The sequence below is a fragment of the Diadema setosum genome, chromosome 15, assembly GCF_964275005.1.
Source record: "Diadema setosum chromosome 15, eeDiaSeto1, whole genome shotgun sequence".
NCBI classification, from domain to species: domain Eukaryota; kingdom Metazoa; phylum Echinodermata; class Echinoidea; order Diadematoida; family Diadematidae; genus Diadema; species Diadema setosum.
In genome coordinates, this window is record NC_092699.1 from 38217391 (window position 1) to 38231799 (window position 14409).

The following is a 14409-nucleotide window of genomic DNA, read 5'->3' on the forward strand; positions in this document are numbered from 1 at the left end:
AAAAGACCCAATTTCTGAAACGTGCAAGCAAGTGTGTGTGTGTGTATGTGTGTGTGTGTGTGTGTGTAAGAATGTGTATGTATCGGTATGTCAGATGGGCATGTCTGCTGCAGTGAGAAAACACAGTGACCTTACACATGTTCCACTTCAATCCTGCCATTGAGGCTACATGCACTTGTATCTATATCGAAATTTCCAGTTCGACGAGAGGTGGCGCTCTTCGTGTTCAGCCTAGTCAAAGCTTCTTCTTTCTTTCTTTTTTTATTTTTTTTTATTGAAGAATAGTTTGATATTTGAATGTCATACAAATTGTGTGACTTAAAGTCAAGACGGTTATATGACTACAATCGATTATCCAGAAAATAAAATCAACAATCATTACATTTTACACATTCAAGGACACTGTCCATTATACATGTACAGGAATTGGAAATTGTGAAGAGTTTTAATGGGGGATATCCAGTCCAAATATAAGTTAGTCTGATAAGAAAGGGTGAAGTATTACGAGTTCAACAGTATAATTTTGATCAAAATCGGATGAAAATAAGGAAGTTAGGACATTATGAAGTTTCGCTATTTTGGGGAAACAGTTCTTGAACAGTCAACGTGAATAGTTATTATGCAAATGGCAAAGTGAGCATGTCATTCCCTCACAACTTACCACAGTTTGTACATAAAATTTTGAAAGATACAATCTGAGGCATTTTGTATCAATGATCTTGTTCTACGTGATATAATTATTTCATGTATTGTAAATGATTGGTGAGAGGAAGGAAATCGAATACTATTTGAAACAAAAAATGAACACATGAAAATGTTCTATAGATTATTTTGTAGGCTTATTTTGTAAATACAGCTGAATGGGCAAGGTGAATCTATTTGAATACGGAAACAAAACAAAAAATAACCGATTAAAAGCTAACAAACGTGCGACAGAAATTACCCAAGACGTTCTTCACACCCGAAGTACCGGTAACAATGAGGGCGATGACGTTTCCTTCATTTTCTGTAGGCTTGGAAAAGGGTCTAAAATTAAGACTATTTGAGACTGCTGCATTTCGGCCATTTTGTTATAATCCCGTCGACGTTGAGGGCAGCAGTCCCTCCTGCTGCTGCTCACAAGCGTACAACGGTCCTGGCTCTGTACAGTTGGCGCATTGCAGTGAATTTCGCACCTGCCAAGTGAACCGATCGGCACGACGAAACCCTGATTGTTCGTCACATTACTATGATAAATAAGGAAAAAAAAACACCTTTACATGAAAATAATATAGAGTGATTAAAAACTAATTTTGTGTCGTCGATAAGAGTGAATCCTTCTACAAAATATTGCACCTCTTTGCGGGGCGAACACGCTTTTAGAGGGATTTGCTTTTTCATGAACCGCGTGGATTTTTTTTTTCTGTCACGAAACCGCAGTCTTTCTAAAGTAAGGACCTCTCTGAACGTGACTGATGACGAGACTGAGAGGAGCTTTTGAGCGACGAAAAAAAAAAAAAAAAAAAAAATCCGTCAACACTTCACGACCTGATTGTACTTTGGCAAGTTCGTATTAAAATTTTCAACAAAAAGATCTGAATCTTGGGTATGTACATGTAACGTGTTATACATGTGTATGTGCATATTATTAAAACGTGTACTCTGGAGAATTATTAACAGGTGTGAGTAGACTGGGAATTTCTTCTGAAGCGCAAAACGGGAAAATCCCCGATGATCTTGAAACGGGTTTGCTTGCGATAACATCTTACATTAGCTGTACATGTACATAAGTTCAGTGGTGGTTACACGTCTCTCTCTCTCTCCCTCTCTCTTCAAAGACCACAAGATCAAAATATCATGATAAGTGTATTGTACAACGTACATAATAGCCCTACGTATTTGCATCCTGTCATTTATGGACTGGGTATAAATACAGTAAAGGTATGACTTTGGGCTCCAATTTCTTTGATTTCTTTTGTGATTGTGAGTTATTTCTATACATCTTTAGATCTAGTGATGAGTTTTTCAGCACACCTGTACAGTGTAGTCGTATTGCATCATGATTTTGTGTGTGTGTGTGTGTGCGTATGTGTGTGTGTGTGTGTGTAAAAATTCCTGACAATTCATATTGTAATTCTTGCTAAATTATATAAAGTGTATGTAGCATTTGGCCTGCCTCTCACAAGAAGTCGAAATGTTCAAATTACACGAAGGATTTCATAAACAGTCATGATAAACTTTGAAATAAAATCTCGACAGCAAGTACATGTCCATCTCGATGTAAAAACATGATTATCATGACAAGTGAAATTTGATCTTCTGTACTGCTCTGCACTGAACAGATAATTGTGAGCCACAGAACAGTATGAATGTTGTGATCTGTACATTGTGTGACTACATTGATCTATGCTCAAGTACACAAGAAAACAACTCGGGCATTTACCGGAGCACGCATGAAACAATTCACCATAATTTGATCACATCTACTCAGATGAATTTACTGGAATAACAGTCCCACACCCAAACTGCCTTCTTTGCAGTAAAACATTGTTCATCAATTACACAAAGTCAAATACACAGCATCTACAAATAACATCATTGACATCCAAACACAACAAAATCACAACCAATACAAATATCATTAAAATCACACCAAATGTTATATACAGCCCGTTTTTCTGTTCTCCCCTGTAGTTCACTCCCCTACCCACGTCTTCAACAAAAACTCCACACATTCTGACCAACAACCATATATACTTAGACAAAGTCATACATATGTTAATCTGTTACAAAATTGGAACATCAGCATTTACCATCCAACCATATTCACACGTCCTCCAAATGTACTGTTTGAAACCAAACTGTGGTAAGTTGATCATCAGACACTCGGTCTAGGTCACATCACATTACTCCCAGGTCCCCCCCCCCCCCCCCCCCGCCCCATCACTTCTAAACTTTGCAGCTATGAAAAAAAAAAAAAAACCAACCAAAACTGGTCCTATTTTAGGAAAATTTATCATCCATTCCCCCCCCCCCCCCATCTTGAGTAGAAGAGATTGTAATGTAATGTTTACAATGTTCTCGAACTGATACTGATTCGCTGTAATAACAAGTTCCAAAAAGCTGGTATCTATGTACAGGCATCACATAAATGATGTATTCCAACTATGTGTGGGGAAGATCTTTTCTGTTAAAAAATACTTTCAAGAGAAATTTGCTACCTTACTACTAAGTGGGTTCTATCACAATCGGTCCCGTATCACTCGGTTTGGAATCAAGTTTACTGTGGCATTTGAATGTTCATTTGACTTTATTCATTCATTATTTCTTTATTTCTTTATTTTTATTTGAGGAGAGAAAAAACAAGGTTCCTGGAGAGAGAGTTTTTGTAACTAAGGGGTAAGGTGGTGTTTTCTCTTTTCTTGCAAGACTTTTAAGTGCACACAGCTCGGTTATGTTCTATAAATCTTAACCGCACGGTTTAAGACAGACATGAATTACAGCAGTAATGTGTTGTAAACCTTTGTATATATACCACACATGTTATGTACATTGCACTCATGGTAAACACCTCTACACTTAGAAATGCTACTAAATGTTGTCACATTATGTGATCACCACTTCATTACAAATACAGACTCAAATATTGAACATCATGTTACACGGAACTCTTTTTTCCTGTTCACAATCGTCAACATCATCTCCACAGCCTGTACAGTGGGTCCAGTTTATCATTTTCACACAGTATTATGTTGTATAACAATGCAGTTACCACTAGGTCTTCAAAGTTATGGCATCAATACTGTAAAATCATCACATCATATGGAATTGATTTTCTCTCAGGAACATGGCAAGGAAAAACACTTCAAACTTGGGGATCTCATGTTTGCCAATCCAATCAAAGATTACTTGTTGGTAAAAACAGATTCTCAGTCTTATAGAATATTTTCAAAGAGCTTTTATTTGGATTCTACCTATTTTGTGTCGATACCACAATATGCAAATCTTTGCTCCAATATAAGCTAAAATGTTACTCAAGTGAAACACTGGACATGAGATCCCAAGGTCACCCAGCATCAATGCATAGAGAGCATTTCCAATCAAAGATAAGAGAAACACTCACTGTCAGGCTTTACAAATCACTCCAAAACACAGTATCTGTAGCCCTAATTTTGTTTACAGGTCCACCACAATGACACATAGAAGCATCATGGTATCAAATCTGTCAGAAGTTTGTGTAACAAACACTTAACTGCCTTGCCAATCATCTCACGTATCCAATGCAGTCAGAAACATCGACTGTTGAGAACACTTTACAATTCAAATCCACAAGCTTCCTGTATCCAAACTTCATTTCATTTTTTACACAAATTTCACCCGACTAACTGAACAGAGTAATATAATTTCACAGAGCAGCTCGCTAGTATATGGCTGTCTCTTCACCAAACAGCATCACAAGTACTTGACATTCTGTATGCTTTGAACTGGGTTAATGGGTCTATTCAAAATGGGATTTGGATCAGCAATGCTACATTTTCAGACAGCAAGCTATAATGCACAAACACTGACACTCCTCAATGTCAATTACCAACCATCTTCAAAACATATTCTAAATTTAAAATTCACCACAACAGGCATGAAGCATGTCATGTAGCTGCTTGCAACAACACTTTCTGGAGTACTATATAAAACACATCATCATTTAGATAACACTATACAGATCATATGACAACACAGTCAAAATTACACGAGCAAAAACATTTTCACTTCATTCCAGAAGCATGACCAGTGATATGTCCCAGATTTAGAATTCCACTCATGCATGAAACCCACACAATGTGTTCTACACACTGTCATCTCATCAAAACTTGAAATCAAAATGTGGAAGGGATACAAACACCATCCAGTCAAATTTCCCCTCAGACACTTCAATTGTGCACGGATGCAGAACACTTTGTCTGGTTGGATTCATATTGTTTATTTAGAAAAATATATATCACTGTTTGAATAACATGGCATTATAATCATGCAATACTGACAGCAGCTTGAAGTACCATGCAAACAGTTTATTCTGGTCAAAGAATTCATAAATTTCTCTTGGCACTATGTTAGAAAAGAGCTGAAATTGAAAGAGTATTCCTCATAACACAATGGTTTTCTGTGTTATGGAGGAAATTTATAAACTCCTACTTCACTGGTATACTTACCTCTGTGTAATATGAAACAAAAAAACAAACAAAAACATTTTGCTTCAGTATAGAATGCTTATTATCATCTATATTTTGTGAACTCTCTATGCTAATGAAAACATTTAGTAAGCAAGCTAGTCAGTTTCATATCATGAATGGAAATGGTCATGCATGATACAGAAGTGTCTGTAAAAACTTACTCACAGGCTGCTGAAGATAGATGCTGAAGCTTCACAGAACTCCAATGCAGAAATTCTGATCAATTGCCTAACATCTTTTGCTACAGAAGGCTTGTGGAAATGGTCATCAGCAACCGGACACACTATTTGGGGAAGGTTCTTTTGCTTTTTGATGTCACATCACACTTGACTACTCTATGACCACACGTGTGAGATGAAATGGTACAATTTCAATATGATTTCAAAGGAATATCACTGGTATACCAATTACCTACATGTATATGTGATGAACACATGATCTGTCACGGCCGACAAGTAAGCAGGTGCTTAAGATCAATATACACAGTGAATACGGTTTGAACATGGATGCTTTGGTTACCTTCAGAAATTTAAACCATAACCACCTACCAAACCATTAGAAGCCCCCCTCACATAAGGAACCATAGAAAATGAAAGGATGGTTGTTAGGTAGATGCCACTGACAAAACGCTGGGATGCAATCTAACCAACTATAAATCCTTATGACACTGGGTAGTAAAGAAAAGAAGAAAACCCTAAGACTGAGGTCAGCTGAGTGTGTGTGTGTGTGTGTGTGTGACTTATTTGATGTATCCCTCACCATCCTGACTGCTGTTTGTTGGTACTCCCATAAAACTGTCCGCCTGAACCATCCCCACCTGCCTGGGAGGGGTTCCCTGTGCTACCCCACCCTAGGGCAGCCTGTTGCTGTGCCTGAAAGGCTGTAGCATCTGTCTGCATGGCCTGGTTCCCTGGGGTCTGGCCTGTGACTGCCTGTGGAGTGCCAGCATTTGGCTGTGTCATTCCAGCCTGGGCCTGTAGGGCCGCACCCATGTTTCCCCCACCTCCCATTAAAAGGCTGCCTACCATACCAAGCCCGGCTTGGTTCAGGGCAGCTGCTAGCACTGCCTGGTTGAGTTGGTTTTGGTTCATATTACCCCCCTGCCCAATCATTCCCATGGTCTGTCCCATGTTACCCCCCTGAGGGTTATTGGGCATCATCTGCCCCTGTCCCTGATTCATGCTACCAAATCCCCCACCCCCATAGCCCCCACCTCCACCATCATTACCACCTCCACCACCTTGCTTGTTCCTGAAGAAATCATTCTGGAAGCCACCTCGTCCACCTTGGTTGAAGCCTATGCACACATAAACAGATTTTTGTTACAATATTTGTCATCATCATGAAAACTTTCAGCTTCTTAAAGAATCACTCCTACTACTATAAGGGTATTTATAGATCAAAGAGTGCATATCACATCAACAATTCTGTTTCACTCAATCCCAACATGTAGGAAAAAAAAAGAAGAAGTACACAAAGTATCTCTGTCAATGAATTCAGTAATCAACAAATGTAATGAATCAATCATTTTGACAATTTTTCTGTCAATCATTGGTAAATCCTTCTTTATTGCTTCTACATTACAAAATGACTTACAGGACAGAAATCAAGTTTCATTCATCTGCACATGTCTGTATGAAAACAATCATAAAACTAAAAGTTACTTAGAAATTACTTGGATGAAAGAACCCAGTAATGTCCATGTCTAAAAACAGCAGTTAACATAAAATATCCTTGGGAATGATAATAATAGTAACAAGGAAAAGTAGAAATTACGCGGTGCGTAATATATGTCCCCGCCGGAAGTAGCATTATGTAACAAAATGTGCAATATATGTAAAAAATCAAGGTCAAAGGTCAAAGAAGTCAAAGGTCAAAATTCTGTGTAAAAGTTTTGAAGCCTCACCTAGTGCCATCACATAAAGCAAACGGAATCGAAATCGGGTTAGAAATGGCGAAGGAGTAGCATTTTGAAGCAAAATGTACAATATAGGTCAAAGGTCAAGGTCAAAGGTCACAACTGAAATTCTGTGTAGAAGTTTCAAAGCTCCCATGTAGTGCTATCATATAAAGCAAACAGAATCAAAATTGGCTCATAAATGACAGAGAAGTAGCAAATTGAACATTTTGATCACACACGGACGCAGACAGACGGACGGACGGACGGACACACGGACACACACACGTACGGAGCCCGTTTCATAGTCCCCTGCTCGAACTCGTTCGGCGGGGACAAAAATATTGGTCACCTTACAACTGTAGCTAGGACATTTGTTCAATGGAAAGTGCAGATTCAAATGCAATGAAAATATCATGTAGACTGAACTTCAAGGCAACAAGTCCATAGCAAAAACAAAATTTGTCACAGACATAAAACACGCATGCAGTGGCATGCCCACATCATACATGTAAGAATCTGGCAAGAAACAAGCTGCGTGGCATTCATCAAATTGCATCTAGTTTTAAGAATCGAGCCAAAATCTGAACACTGGGGCCATCGTATCAGAGTGTCTTGCACGTTCAACAGGGACTTGCAACAGAAACCAGCTAGTCTCAGGAGTGTCTGAAGCTGGAGAAGTTTCTGCCTACCCAATGTTCTGTAATACACTCAAGGCATGGTATGCTCTGATCTACATTCCTGACAATATAAATCCATTCACTATATTGACGTTGTAGCTTATAAATATCAATGAAAATATAGGCCAGCTGCTGACATCATACTCCTAAGCTGGCTAAGAAGATTTTGTCTGACATGTGGTACTGTATATTTGAAGAATTGGCGAACCAATAAAGAAGGGAAAAAAAAAAAAAAAAAAACTCAAGAGACAGGATTGATTACATGTAAAGCCAAATATCTGCTTTATTAGAATGGGTGGATGAAGATTTGTCTAATTCTTGTTTGTAATTTTTAATTTTCCTTAGATTAACCCTAAAAGGGCCGGGGGGGGGGGGGGGCGGAATCCGCCCCCCCTCGACGTTTCACGCTATAATTCTGTCACGCGAGAAGGCCTCGTCGCGAGGCTTCTTGACTTTCTTCGTTCAAGTCTCGCGCAACTTTTGAGACCAAATTTGCAACGTCCGCGCATATTTTTGCGAAGCCACGCCCATTTTTGTAACGGAATGTCGCCCCAAAACGGGCAAAATTTTGTGATTTTGTGTACATTTCCTATGGAAAACAGTGCTCTGTCATGAAAGTCATAAAAACCTGATTATTTTTACAATTAATCACTTTCATTGATTAATTTTGTGCTAATTATGGTAGAAAAGTGGTCAGTGACAATTTCCAATGAAAAAACAAAGGAAAAGCAAAAGTTGAAAAACAAAGAAATACGTAAGAAATTCTGAAAACAATAAAATACATAAGAATTGAAATGAGTTTTGGAAGTTTTTGTGATGTACAATTCTTGAATATGCTAAAACAGATTTACAGATCAAAAATTAGACCCTCAATGCTGTTGATTAGGCTAAAATATCACCTTGAGCTTAATTTGCATAATTAATTAATCAAAATTAGAAATTGATTGTTTCAAAAAATCTTGCGACACAATCTTGTAGATTATGACGCGGGTCTCACGCATGCAAAATTTAATCGCGATCGCACCACCGATGGCCGAGATCTCGGGGGGGGGGGGGGGGGGGGAATGGATTCCGCCCCCCCCCCCCCCGGGCCTAAAATATAGTAACAGCTTTGCTTTATAATCAATGATTACCAGTATATGACTGAAATGTTTACTAGGTACTGTACTACAAAGATGTTATGTACACAAGTACCTATCCAAAACAATTCTTACTTTGGCTTTCTGAGAACAAGCCATAAATTGTAAATTTTATAATTCATGCAAAGGTTCAAATCTTTATTGAAGACTTACGTTTTTTCAGAAGCCTTTGATTAATTTGTTATCTATTTTTCGTGTGTCTAATCAGTAACAATATCAGGAGCTCTGTTACAGGAATCTGTATGTCAAGTGTGATCTATAAAAGTCCAGGTATAGTAAATTACAATGTAGTACCAGTCTGATGTAAGAGAATATACAGGGGAATCCATAACAATGAGGTTGTTGAGTCTGGCTCTAATTTACCTCGTTATATCTAAGCCTCTCATATCTGTATACTTGGAACACACCCATAAATATGTACACTCTATCAATATTCCCTACTTTGATAGGGTTACATGCATAGTACAATGCAATACTCATAAATATTGATGAATACATCACCTCCACTCAGCCCTTTACCAAACATCCTAAGTTAGTGCAGAAAGGAGACGGGAAAAGAAAATTAAATATTAGGTTCGAAATCAAAATACACACATATCTCCCTACTCACCACCTCCATCATTTCTGCCACCAAACCCAGGCCTGCCTCCCCGCTGATTTGGGTTTTGACCAGCCTTGTTCTTGGGGTCTGCATAATTGATTAAAACGCTGTTGCCCTGCAAGTTGAACACAGAATTTTCATTTCAAATATCTGCGGAACAGCAAGTAATCAAAGTCATACAGAGTTGTCTAGGTCTGTTCATGAGCATGTGAGGAAATGAACTTACCACATGACAAGGCTCATGCCTGAACATTTCATAGAAATATATGAAACTAGAAAAGCACTCTGAGAGCGCAGACCTCCGCCAAGCAGGCAGCTCATTTCCATCACTGATCTTGTTCTTCCATAGAGATATCTGTGATTTCCACCCATACGTACTTATAGCATGCTGGAAGTGTTAATAGTGTGCTGAAAGTCGCCTGATTTCCCAATATAGAAGCCTTTGTTACGTCATAAACCCTCAGCTGCACGGCGCGCCTCACCCTAGCAGAAACTAGAGCACGCACTTTAGTGCACGCATGCAAACCTCAAATACGGTAACGTGCAGCCTGAACTCCCAAGTTCATTGACCCTACCTGGCAAAATATCAAAAATCCTTCATTAATTCCCAAAAAAATTCTCGGATCACTACCAAAAGTTAATTGTTTGTTACTTGTGTCATTCTCAACCTTTCCTGCAAGTTTCATTCCAATCCGTTCACTACTTTTTGAGTTATTTTGCACATGGACAAACTAACTAACTAACAAATGAACAAACAAACCAACAGTAACGAAAACATAACCTCTTCCCTTGGCGGAGGTAACAATGTCATTCCTCTGATACAAGGCAAAAGTGATAAAGAAAGAAAATGAGTGATACTTACTTGAATGATGTGGTCTTGTCCAATCAGGCTCGCAGCAATTTGTGCATTTTCTAATGTCACAAAGGCAAAGCCCCTGAACTCTTTGGGAATGAATACGTCGGTGACCTCGCCAAGCTTGCTGAAGTACTGATAGAGGTCATCCTCTTTTATGTCTGGTGTTAACCGCCCAACAAAGAGTTTCCTCTTTTCAGGATGCTATAAAGACAAAAAAAAATAAAATAAAATAAATAAATAAATAAAAATTAATAGTTCATTATTTTGTATGCTTTTTTTTTCTTATGGAGGTTATAATTGGTTGAATTTTCTCATTAATCAAAGGCAAACTTTGTAAATTGACTCAATAGCTAATATTGCCTACTGGTTTCCATACTGATATGTCCATCAAATAATGATTCCAGTAAATTCTAAAAAGGTTTTATCTCCCACTGAATAGGTATACTCCTGTATCACAATGTCATAGAATGTATGACTCCAAGGGTAAATATTAATTACTTTCTCAATTGCTTTTGGGGGTTTTTAATCAACTTTTGGTTGAAAAGATCATATATCACTCATAAGTATCTTGTTTTACTTTGAAAATAACTACAACAAAAACTATACACTGACACAAAAATTCACGAGTCACAACATCACCAGGCATAGAAACATCAACTGTGCTTACTGGTCTCTAAAGATATGTGTACGTAACACACAGAGGGAGAGAAATGAAAACGCAGTGAATTCCTTGCCATTTTTTTTTTTATAACTTCATTGGTAATTAAACAAGACACTGTATTGGCTGTGGTCACAGTCGACTCCAATTATAACGAATATGGTCATAACAAAAATCTTGCTGCAAAGAAGAAAACTTCAGGGCCCTACATTATCATCATTGTCTTTACACATTCTATTGTTCTGCTTTAAGAAAACTTAAATCTAACAAACCAAAGCTGCTGGTTCAGATGCTCTGTTGTAACGGAAGTCACCTGTACATCATTAAATGCTTTGAATCAAGGAAATTACTGCAACTATCTCGAAGGAAACCAGCAATCAACAGCAAAGTACTGCATGCAAGTTTGTGGTTACCTGTGAATCAGGAAACTTGACTTCACACCATCTGTGATCAATCTCATGCCTCTTGTTGTTTACCGCATTCTGTGCCTCCAAATCTCTGAACCTGATGAACCCAAAACCTTTGGATTTACCTTTGGGATCTGTCTTCAGCTGTGCGAGGAAATAAAATAGAAGAGAAAAAGCAAAGATCGATGGGTTAAACTTGAAGAGTTAACTGGATGGGAGTCATCCAAGACCCAATGAAGAAAGTACATGCAAAGAAAAAATGAGAAAAAAAAATGTATTCTAATGCTACTGAAAATTTAAAGAATTACTTTAATTGTAGAATGCTGTAGTTTTTTTGATGCTTTAAATGAGAAGACTTAAAACTTCATTTGAATTTCTTCATTCTTGAGAAAGCTTAACCCGTTGAGGACGAATCCCGAGTATACTCGGGCAGGTGTCTATAGGAAATGCCCGTTGTAGCAAAATCAAACCGTCCTCAACGGGTTAATACATTCCACTATTTGGTGTAATGCATCCGACTTTAAACTTCTATAGAAAAGTGCAATGCATTTTTTTGTACATATAATTACAACACACAATGAGACAGGACTCCCTTACCTGTGCCATGACCAGTTCTCCATACTGTGAGAAATATTCTTTCATTCCCTCCACTGTCGTGCCAAAGTCCAGGCCCAGGACGATCAAATCTGACGTTCTCTTGTCATCCGTCTTTCTGGTTTTCCCAAGAGGCAACTCTCTCGTGTCATCACCTTTTCTCTTGTTTTCTTATCACAGAAAAAACGAAAGATTTCGAAGAAAATAAAATGCTTTCTGTGATGTTCACTTGTACATGCAAATGCATTTATTTTAGCTCGAGGCTTAAGAATAGCATGAGGGAAATGAAAAGAAAAATTGCTATGAAGAGTACAATGTCTGATCTTGATGATATGCATAAAAAACTTTTTTAATAAAGAACCACAACTTGTCTATGTCAGTATACAAGAGAATGAGATCTGAAACAAGACAAAAGTAGATCTATCAAAATAAAACAATCTCTCAAACTACAAACTCAGTCTGTGTGATTTTCCTACCCTAAAAATGACATACAAACTGACTGTACATTGTAAATGAGATAGGCCTACATAAATTGTACAAGAAGAGAAGGCATAGTTATTAGAATCTATGTTGGTATGTGTACTATAGACTCTATCATAATACTATAACTGTTAGATTAAAATGTCAGCCACTTTCTGGAAAATATGAGACCATCTGTATTTTGTAAACTTTTCATGTTTGTAACAATAAAACCATTACAAAATAGACTGAACAATACAAAAATCCTTAAAATTGGTTTAACAACCCGTGCCATGCCGTGTGGTTATTATGTGGGCCTTGTACCATGTGTACAGTAGCGTCGCATTGCCATTTGCATTGTTCACTTCTCACATGGACTCTACAACAATTTCTAGAAATGAAACATGTCATCGATAATCAAGACTAATTGTAGGCTACTAATTGCACACTTGATTTGTAAGCTGGCAACTTCAAGTCCTACATTTCCTATATTTGGAATTTTAGTACCTTTCGGAAATGTGACAACATAGAGGTAGTTTTGCCATACACCGTCAGGGGCCATGACCCGGCCGTCAACAACTCTCAAACCTCGCATTGTACCAGATTCAGGATTGCGGTATTTCAGTCCAGTGGCCCCGGGAAACTGGGCGACAATAGTGGAGAGGAGTATGGACGCGCCTTCAGGGCTCAAGGGCTCTGCTGGCAGTTCTATGGTGGCATCTGGATCATTTTCGTCCTCTGTAACTTGGATATACTCAGCCATGTTGCCGATGCAAACTTTCTCTGCAGATCTCGAAGATATTCTTAACTGCCAATTCTTACAAAGTATATCAGTATTTCAGTCAAATTCGTCGTGGCAAATTGTAGAATTCACAGATCGAATATCATCCTCTCACACCACGCCGTCATTGCATGCATAAGATTATTCTGAGCATGCGCCAACGGGCGTTCGAATAGATGCGTTTTCCAGACCCTTTAGAGGAGTTACAGGATGCTACCGGATGCGATACCCAATCAGTTACTAGTATTTACAATCGTCCTATTACAGAACATTTGGAAAAGTAGGTCTTCATCTGATCAAAATCATATTTCGAAAATAATGCCGTCGTCGAACAAAATGAAGAGTGCATAATAAAGGAAAACTACCTTTCACTAGTTTTCATTCACTACACCCCTACACCATTTCTTCTTCTGAATACATGCATCTCTACATCTGCTCCTCTTTCCCCTTTACTCCCCCCCCCCCCCATCACCGGATTATTCCCTTCCTTTAAAGAGCCACTCCACAGTATTTTCAAGTTGATTTTAAGCTTTTGGCTAAATCAAATAAACAGAATAGTAGAGGATACATGAAACTTTGAGAAGGAAAATATGAAAAGGATTTCAACAATCTATAAATGTAATTCACCAATACAGTGGAAGATGTCGTGACCGCACATTATGCAAATTAGCCGAAGAGACAGTAACACCATCTTTTCCAATGGCTTGCACACACACTCACACACACACACACACTCACACACACACACACACACACACACACACACACACACACACACACACACACACACACTCACATACACACACGCACACACACACACACACACAGTGACACACACACGCACAAATAGAAAAAAAGAGCATGCAATGGTTGATGACAACTGTTAAACCCATGTACACTTCCTCAGGGTTATTGATATTCGGAGATAAGAAGAAATTGAGGTGTGAATTGTTCTTTTTTTTTGGGGGGGGGGGGGCTCGACAATACAGTGCATGCATTCCCATAATAACAAACAGGGTTACAACGACACTCTCGTTACAACGAAATAAGAAATCAGGTCCGAAATTATAATCTGTATGTTTATATACTTTGCTGTTCAACTATAATGATATTTTGATACAGGCCTAATG

General features: G+C 38.3%; 1 protein-coding gene across 1 annotated transcript; it reads right to left on the reverse strand.

The window, feature by feature from the left end:
• Positions 1-3026: 3026 nt before the first annotated feature.
• On the reverse strand, positions 3027-13400 carry LOC140238460 (TAR DNA-binding protein 43-like). The gene is made up of 6 exons (XM_072318362.1): positions 13006-13400; positions 12043-12209; positions 11452-11589; positions 10387-10581; positions 9534-9639; positions 3027-6504 (listed from the first exon to the last, which is right to left on the reverse strand). Exons 1-6 carry the CDS (start codon positions 13259-13261, stop codon positions 5963-5965), a joined length of 1404 nt encoding a protein of 467 aa, XP_072174463.1. The 5' UTR covers positions 13262-13400; the 3' UTR covers positions 3027-5962.
• Positions 13401-14409: the final 1009 nt, after the last annotated feature.

Coding starts and splice junctions, on each gene's coding strand:
- LOC140238460 (XM_072318362.1), bottom strand. CDS start 13,261: ATGGCTGAGTATATCCAAGTTACAGAGGACGAAAATGATCCAGATGCC. Junction 12,210..13,005: donor TGTTGTCACATTTCCGAAAG/GTACTAAAATTC, acceptor TTCTGTGATAAG/AAAACAAGAGAAAAGGTGAT. Junction 6,505..9,533: donor TGGCAGAAATGATGGAGGTG/GTGAGTAGGGAG, acceptor ATGTGTGCATAG/GCTTCAACCAAGGTGGACGA.